The 9,800-nt window shown below is 28.8% G+C and overlaps 1 protein-coding gene across 1 annotated transcript in view; it reads right to left on the minus strand.

Annotated features, from left to right (window-relative positions):
- Positions 1 to 4,252: 4,252 nt before the first annotated feature.
- The window catches only part of LOC111636431, a 29,624-nt gene continuing 24,076 nt past the window's right edge, over positions 4,253 to 9,800 (minus strand). The window contains exon 3 of the mRNA XM_023381679.1: positions 4,253 to 6,404. Coding sequence (XP_023237447.1) covers positions 6,214 to 6,404 — 191 coding nt within the window. The 3' untranslated portion in view covers positions 4,253 to 6,213. The remainder of the gene's footprint in view (positions 6,405 to 9,800) is intronic.

A 9,800-nucleotide genomic window follows, 5' to 3' on the forward strand; every position in this document is an offset into this window, starting at 1 on the left:
TTGAAATAACCTTTTGCTAACAGATACTGAAAATTCTTGTTCTGTCCCTGCACGAATCACTCCATATTATTAAATAATTTGTATGTGATTATAGGATCTATAGCAGTTAATATAGAACTTCTAACTTCTATACTTTCGTGAAGAACATAGCTTTGTCCGTATCAAAGACAATTCATGTGATACTGGTAAGGTTTTTCACTATTTTTAACACTGTTTCAATAGATGACGGTGATAAGTTTCAGAATCAATAGAACATTTTGAAAGAAAGCTGTAAAAATTAGTATCAGCCTATGCGACGTTTTTCCATTGGAAAGCATCAAGTGAATGTAGCATAACTCCTTCATCTACCGAATATCTCTCTCTGCTTTGAAAGGCTAGACATCAATAACACTAATTGTGTAATAAAGTTTAATATATTACACTCATTCATGCAGAAAAATCGATTCCTACATTTATTACAACGTTCAATTTTATTTTAATGATTTAATTTTTAATTAATAATACTAAATATGTGTTATCGATAGTTTTTAATTCATTTGCATTTTTCATTTTGATACAAAGGATAGTCGAGGATGTGACATCCAATGTGAACATCAATCAATCAATGGTCGGTGCACCAAAGAGGAAAAAATTCTCTAAATTAAAGAAAATTTTCAGATTATTCTTTTTGTACATATATATATACAGTATATATACATCAATGGGTATGTTTGTTTGTTCGCTATGCAATCCTAGGCCCTTCGACCATGACACTCGGCAGTTACGTTAACACACTTCTTAGATAATGTACAGTACATACCATCTTAATATATTGATTGAATTCCTGTATATCAATTAATTTCAATTTGAACCTACGACTAGCTACCAGTGTTTGGTGGCTTTATTCACTCGGCTACTGGTGTACTCACTCTTACGAAGATAGCTGAAGAAGATAGTACAGTAGACCCCCATAACACGGGTTCCTATAATTACGATTCCTATAAGACGGCGAAAAAATTGCGACGGTATCCGTACAAACCTGGTAAAAAACTACGGCACTTGTGCTGATTAGGGGGTAAGGCTATTTGAGAGGTTTTCTTCCATAAAATTAATCAAATCTAGACTAATTTCACTCGAATATTTCCAAAACACGTATTATTTGTTGGAAATGATCGATATGAAATATGATACGAACAAAAGATTGTCGGAATACTTATCGAGTGTACCTGTTCGAAGACGCCATTGCTTAAGCTTGTTTTCGTCGCGGAGCGTCACATCGGACGGCGGACGCGTACGAAGTGTGTCACGTGACATTTGGATATTTTAAAATTAATAAAGCTTTTGTTTGATTCGGCATCAAATTACTTCAAAAAACAAAAATTGTCTTTTTGCTATGTTTTTTAATTAAAATTAACAATAAATACGATTAAAATCGGTATATTATATTTATTTTCTCGAATAATCCTCTCAGTGGAGGTTTTGCACCCAGGCAAGAACAGTGACATAACTCATAATTTGACGATTTTAGTTGTTTTAATATAAAAAAAAAAGACTTTTTACATAACAAACTTGCGCCTAGGTCCTCGAAGGAACCCAATCCACTACTACTGGTATAACGGTGGACTTAAGACCAGTGCACAATTGGCAACGAGAAACAACGTCGATTGATCGACAGATTCGATCAAACGAGACGATTGTCGTTTGATCGAATCCGTAGATGATGCTTATCGCTGCCTTCATTTTGTCGTTCGTGTGCATGGGCCATTAGTGTTTATCCTTTGTCAATACTTCTCGAAATTTCAAATCGGATTTCTACAGATTCTTAAGAAATTTAATCTATATATATATAATCGAGATGAGTTGATGATAAGCGCAGAGCCCAAACGGTTAGGAGTTGAAAGTTGGTACACAAGTAGTGCGAGTTCTCATGATGACCCTAAGATGGGATTTTCCGAAATTCCACCCGCGGAGGGAGAGGGAGGGTTAAATAATAAAATATTGTTTAAAGTAGAAATAAATTTTATTTTTATGGTAACCACAGGCCATTGAGTTTTTCCTCTGGCCCAGAAAAAATTTTGGGGTTATAGTGCTTTCTACCTCTATATATGAATATTATTTTTATTAATAAAATCTTTAAGATGGAGTAGTTTATTTCTGATATGTCAGGCGTCCTCGTCCGGGCCACCCCATTGTGGGCCTGGCCGAGCCCATAATGGACTTGCTAAAAAAGTGCCCACAGGGCAGATTTTAAAAAAACACACTGAGCTGCCTGAAAGATATATATATATATATATCAGGCAGCTTGGTCCCATCCTCACTAGCTGGCCATACACGATAGGCCGGGAGAAAAAAAGACTCTCTTAGCACCCACAGGGCAGAAAGAGCCCCGAAAAGTAAACTATTTAAGACCATTGATAGATTGTTTAATCCAAATATAATTGATTAATTATGAGCAATTATTTATTGTGACCTCATCACAATGCCAGGATGCAATTGTTAATTTATTTCATTTAAAATATATGCTCTCCACCACAAATTAGTAGTGTCTTGCTCCATACATTATATTGATTTTCACAATACTTTTCCTTTAACGATAGTCACGCAGATCATCTAACTCCTTTTAGGAGAAAATTTTTTAAATGAAATAACATGACTTCTGGTTTGCATTGAAAGTCTGTATATAGTTAATTGGGGCCTCCTGCCCACAAGGTTTCTATTATATATCTGGTCTTGTATTTCATCTATCTAACTCTGTTCTCGAGACTATAGGACAGACAGGCAGACAATAGTGGGAATTTATAGATCTACAACTTTTTCAAATTGCAGCCCAAAAGTGAATTTGGTATAATATGAAATTATATGCAGACCCAAATAATACAAATCTGATTATTTCATCTTTCTAAATTAATTTTGTAGAAAGTTTACAGAGATAATGACAGACAAAATCTTATTCATTAAAACTACTTCTAACTGAATTTTTGAGTTATGCTAATTTTTGGTAAATTGTTTCCAAAATTCATTAAATCAGAATCCGTTAACAACAGACACTATTACTTGATATATTTAAAATTTAATGAAGTATGGAGAAATGAGTAAAATGTAATTCTATAAAATGGTAACACACATAAATAAAACTTATTTAATTATCACAAAACATGACACTTTTTATGTTTTAATAAAATATTAATATTTTGTACATATTTTTATATAAAGGATATAAAAAACACATTTATATTAAAAATTTATAGCATATTACATGTATATAATGAATTTAAAACTACAAAATTTGGCACATTAAAGTTGAACACATTCATTTCTTGAATTTCCCAATATGTTTACAAATTGCACTGTGAAAGCAATTTAGCTTCCTTCAATTTTAATTAATACATATAGGCTTGGTTCAATACCACACAATAAAGTAATTTATTCTCAATTAGAATTAAACTAACATTCTTAAAACTTGATAAATCATAAAAATTTATACAAATCCTATAGTACACTTCAACTCCATTACAATGTAGTTCTTGGGATCGAGATTGCAATATATCTGGACCGCAAGTAGAAAATGTTCAAGTTTTAATAAAAGTAAAGTTTTACAACACTCGCAAATGCTGGATATGTCCCCATTAAGTCCCAAAATCTGGAGGAGTGAGACCCGGAGATGCAACTTCTTGGACAAGACTGCATTATTATTGTCAGGGACATAATTAACATGTATTGTATATCATGCTGTAATGAAGCACATCTATAATGGAGTGTAAGTGTATTTATTTAGAGTATTAGTTTTATTTCTAAATAAAGATATTAATAGTTAAAATATTAACTATTTATTACAGTAATAAAAACAATTATTAGCTGATTTTCTTTGCACAAATCATTATAGTTTCTACATATTCTCACTGAATTTAAATGACTTGTTTTCATCAACAACACTATGACAAAATTATTTATAAACTTAAAAACTTTTTATTCCTGTAATAATTCATTACACGATCTTTAAACAAATAAATCAAACTGAAGAAAATCATAGAATGATGATAAACATTTTTTGTGTGTAAAAAATAGTCTGCACTTCGAATTCAATAACTGGATATTAAAATTAACGTTAAAATAAATCTTTGTAATAAAATCTTTAATTACTTTATATAGTTTTACAGATAAATAACTATAAAAAGAATATAAATAAAAACAAAACCTTTAAACATTCAGCAAACTGTTTTTTTATATCTTAAAAACGTTTTTTCAATTAATTATCATTATCAGGATCCAAATGTTTTTAAGATATTAAAAACGATTTGCTGGAATGTTTATAGGTTTTGTTTTTATTTATATTGATTTTAGTTCCACTAAGAAAGTATTTTATTTATAAAAAGGATCATTTCATAGATGAAAAGACTTTATTTATAATTAGCAAAATTAATTAGTTAAACAAAACAACTAACATGTATCAACATATTAAAGCATATTTGTTATTAGTAAACAAAGGCATTTATACATATATTTTTTTAATAAACGTTAGCTAAAATGATGCTGCGCACACTGATGTATGTTCACTGTGCAAAAAATATACTAAAAACAATTATTAAATTTAAATAATGATATTTAAATTTAATAAAAATTTAAATAATATTAGTTCTTCAGAAAAGATGACTGAAGAATCAAGTGTACATGGATTTGTAACTGTAATACTAGAATCTTACAGTTTCTTTCTGTATTGGATCCTAATAATGATAATTAATTGAAAAAACCTAAGAAACTTTATTAAATTATCTTTTCCAGAGATTAACTTAATGAAGTTTCTTAAGTTTATTCAAAAACACCCACAAAATTCTAATATTTTTGTGTATTTCCAATATAGTCTGTCCAACAAATGATGAACTTTTCAAACTCATTTTTTGATGAGCAGTCAGTTTCATGATTGCTAAGAAATATAATGTAATTACAGTCATATTAAATAACTTTGAACTTCTTACATTCTTTGTTAAATACTGAATAAAAAAAAACAATAAAATAGTTTTACTTATTGACTGATTAATGTTTTGTTATATACAATTTAATGCACAACAGTGTTATTTTCTACCATTTTGATTTATTTGCCTCGTTTTTTAAACTCTAATGTAGAAATCCATTTTATATTAATTTAAATTTTACGTAAATATTACATTATTATTAAATAACTTTCAACTTAGAAGATAATATACAAAAATTATTACTATTTTCTGATTATAATTGAAAACCAAATCTTAAAATCTTATTACATTATCTGACCATTATAAGCCATCAGACTTTTACTAAATAAGAAAGGTTCATCTTTTACTGAATGACGTGCAGATTTGATTTGAATCAGTTTCACAATTTCAGTACTTGCTTCTCAGTAATTTCATGAAAAAGACTTTCTTCTAATACAGGAAATCCTCATTAGTTTGAAATTCAAGGGACGAAATAATCAGGACTTTGAATTATCTGAGATTTACGTATATCTATACAATATGCTAAATACCACATAACTGATGTAATTTATTATGCAAATGAAATATGGCTACATGTATAGAATGTAGCCACTATTTTTGTTAATCAATAAATAATAATAATATAAATTAATTGCAGATAAACAGAGTGTCTGGCAAGAACCTCACAGGTTGCCAGATATACGTTTCATGAAAAGTAAAGCAGAATTCCTCAAAATGTATCCCAAATTATTTTTAAAGTGGCCCAAAAAGTAGTAAGTTGCCCACATATGGTTAGCCTAGAGCCCTATAAATATCTCAATCTGCTACTTGTAGCCCTATCTTGCCATCCTGAAAATTAGTCTTATTTTATGAGATAAGAGAAAAAGGGTAGTCCAGGTGACACCCAAAAATATGTTACTGTAAAAGCAAAACATATTGACTAGATTAGAATTGATTTTGGTCTATTGTTCTCTTATAGTATGGAGGCACTTTGATCTAAATAAATGAGTTAACATACTGATATCACAGTTTGGACAGAATTTCACTTTGAATTTTGAAGTAGTTACTTTCAAATTAAATCTCTATATCCCCAGTCTGGACAAAAGTTTCATTTCAAACTAATCCAAGTTTAAATTAACAAGGATTTCCTGTATAAGTTATTACTTGTAAAGTTTTATAAGTATTTCTTTCACATCAAATTATTATACTTTATTAGTTTTTCAAATATAATAAATTAAATATTGGTAAAGAAATAACACAAAGAATACAAGGGATTGTAATACAATTAATTCAACTTGTTATTGTTCAAATGGGATGAAATTTTCAGAAGTTTTTCTTTATGGTATGTTTCTATCTTACTTATGTTTATGTACCAGCTAAAGATGTAAGACAGAACAATATCCACATCTTCGATTACCTTTGTTTTGTAATTTTTGTCTTCATTTTCTTTAAAGGTCATTGTGCTGTTGACGTGAGCTAGAAAAATAACAAAACAAAACAATTAACAAAGCCTATTTTAATGTAAATAAAAATTTATTTTATTTAAATACAGTATATCAAATTATTTTGAAATGAGAAAAAAGCAAATTGAGTATTTTTTTTAGAATTTGTAAGCAAATTCCAACACTGACTGACTATTTTGATGAAATGTATTCTAAATTCAGTGAAAATGACTTTTGAAACTGAAAACATTTTAGTAACAATTGATAAAAGTACAAAATTCAATTTAGCTTTTGTATTTTTAACTCTGTATCTAAACTTGTAAAGTATTAAACATATTTATAATATTAAATACTCTGTGAACACCAATCACAAATCCTGAAAATAGGACTCTGCCAGACTATCTTATCCTTTCCTCTGATGTCTGTATTAATTTATTACATTTATTTTTACTCTTTTTATGAATTTGAAATTATATAAATTAATTTTCTAAGCTCTAATTAAAATTTTATTCTACACATTTTGGCTACACCCCAAATAGATCTTGGTCCAAATAATTGAGAGGGGGAAACAGAGGCTGTAACAGAGGCTGTAACCTCTGCTTCCCCCTCTCAATTATCTCACATCCACACAATGTATATACAGGGTGTAATGAAATACTCTATCAATACTTTTAGGAATAGATTCTAAAGTCAAAAATAAGTTTAAAATCTTCTAGAAACATAAATTCTGCTTTTTTTTTCAAGTTCTGTTCTGTCAAAAATCATGTCAGAAACCAATTTTAAACCTCCAGAGCTATACAACTGTTTGTTTTCCACTTCTGTGTTATAAACATGTACAAACTGAAGACTTATTTTAAATGTTAAAATTGTTATTTTATTACATGGAAATTAAACTTCTTTCAATATGAGCTTCAATTGTTTTCATAAGAAGGAAATATACTGTACCATTTCAGTTGTGTAAAATTCTCTGTTTAATTGGTAAAAAACAAAAAAAAACCAAAAAAGTGTTCTGTGTGTAGCGTCTTTGCAATCCAAACAATAATTTTGGTAAACGATCAAATAGCAATTAGCTGAATTAGCTATGATAAACATAAATAAAAAAATAAATAATATCCCAGGCATAAAACTAGTAATGAGATATGCGGACGACTACTTAATAATATACAATAATAGAATAACAAATGATAATACTATTCTGAACACCACTAACAAATTTAACAAAAATATTCAATTTGATATTGAAAAAGAAAACAATAATAAGATAAATTACCTTGACATAACAATCATGAATACACTTAATAATTTTTCTTTCATAACATACAAAAAAAACCATGTAATGTTAATAAAACTACCAACTACTATTCATATGTTCCAGAATATATAAAAAAGAATATTTATATCATGGAGTTAAAAAACATATATACAAGAATATCAGATAATAAATGGCAAAAAATTAAAATAAAGGAGTTAGAAACTAAATTTTTACTTAACGACTATCCTAAATCGAAATTAAACACATGGCAAAAATAATACTGGGAAAATAGATTTAATACAAAATATAAATTAAACAAAAATACAAAACCTTCCCATATATAAAAAATATTTTCGAGGGCTGTAATAAGATCCTAAAAAAAGACAATATCAGTTTGGCACCATCTTTGACCAACAAAATATCATATTGGTATTATCCATTATGATATTAATAAACAACATAATAACAAACTAAACATTCTTAAAACTATAGGAACTGTTTACAAACTTGAATGCAACTGTCAAAATCCGAAAACTTACATCGGCGAAACAGGCCGGCCACTAGAAACAAGAGTTAAAGAACATGAAGCTGCCATCCGCCTAAAACATAACACTTCCCCCTGGTACTTCCACACAAGTGACAATAATTGCCAAATTAATAAAAACAATATAAAAGTGTTACATTTAGAAAAAGACCCATATAAAAGGAAATTTAAAGAACACATAGAAATCAAAAAACACCCTACAGATAACTTAATTAATATTTCAGAAGGCATGTCAATAGACCCCCAATGGTATAAACTAATAGAGAGCGCCCCCAAGCGTTAAAGATTGTTTAAAAGCACACCCCCTTGTATGGAATGTTAGGAATGGTTTAAATAACATTACTTGTCGATATACTGTTACTCTGTGAACACCGGATAACACCAGTTGTCAATTTTTTACTCTGTTTCATCTTCATCAGGAATAATACATTTTAACTAAAAATGTAAGTCTTTATAGATATTTTGAAATTAATAATCCATGTTATATATATTTTTTCATATAAATGTTGTGTTAAACAGCCACGCCCTTTACTTTTTCATATTATGGAAAATAGTCATACAACTATGTAATAAAATATTGTCACACAAGTCTATCCTGTACCAATATATAATATGTAAGTTTTTTATGTTATTGTCACCCCACGTTTTTGTTATGTCCTACTTACCAATGTCGTGAAACTCACCTTGTTTTTTGTAATTTTAACAGCACTGAAGAGGGGTTGGAAATACAAGCCAACCTGAAATGCATCTGAATTAAAAAAGTGTTTTAAATAAACTGTAACATTTTCCTAACTAATTGCTGTTTGATCGTCTACCAAAATTATTGTTTGGATTGCAAAGATGCTACACACAGAATTTCAAGATACAGCAACCACATCTTCTACATTAAAAAAAATGTTATTCAAAGCAAATTATTTGTAGTGAAAAATTCTTGTTTTCTACCTATTATTTTTCTTACCATAGAGCAGATGTATAGCACAAATCTTAAAATGGATAAACTTTTGTTTATTTATTACAGCAGGGCCTAGTTGAGTAACATTTACTCACCTTAATCTATCAATAAAAGCATAAAAAAATACAAATGATGTGAGTCGTATTTTATATTCATCCCAGTGTGCAGTGCAGTTAAGCAAAGTTTATCTTTGGGGAGATAATATTTGTATTCTCTGATATTACATGTGAAAGCTGATCAAACTCTTAACTGTTCGAAGTTTGAATCAATTTTTCCTGTTAGAAATAATAGAAAGTGAACAAATCATTTCTAGATCCCAAACAATACCCATTTCAATAATCTTAAAACAGTAAATACATATAATTTAAGATAGATATAACATTAACAAGATGCCCTAATAATAAATTAAAACATGAACACAATAAATAAAATATGTAAATACAGTAGAGCGTCGTTTATCCGAAGGTCGGTTATCCAAAACGTCGGCTATCCGAAGGAATTCCAGTCGACAAATTTAAATTTTCGCCAGTGCTGTGGCGCTGTAATCTTTGGCTATGTCTTCGGCTACTCAAATATTTTATGTTTTTGATACTAAATTAACTTCTGAAGTATAATTTTTTATTGTTTTTATATTTTTCAATATATTTATTTTGTTTGTACAAAATAAAAAAATAATTTTTAA

This window comes from Centruroides sculpturatus, unplaced genomic scaffold (assembly GCF_000671375.1).
Source record: "Centruroides sculpturatus isolate CEXI.00-Female unplaced genomic scaffold, Cexi_2.0 scaffold913, whole genome shotgun sequence".
In the NCBI taxonomy this organism is placed as follows: Eukaryota; Metazoa; Arthropoda; class Arachnida; order Scorpiones; family Buthidae; genus Centruroides; species Centruroides sculpturatus.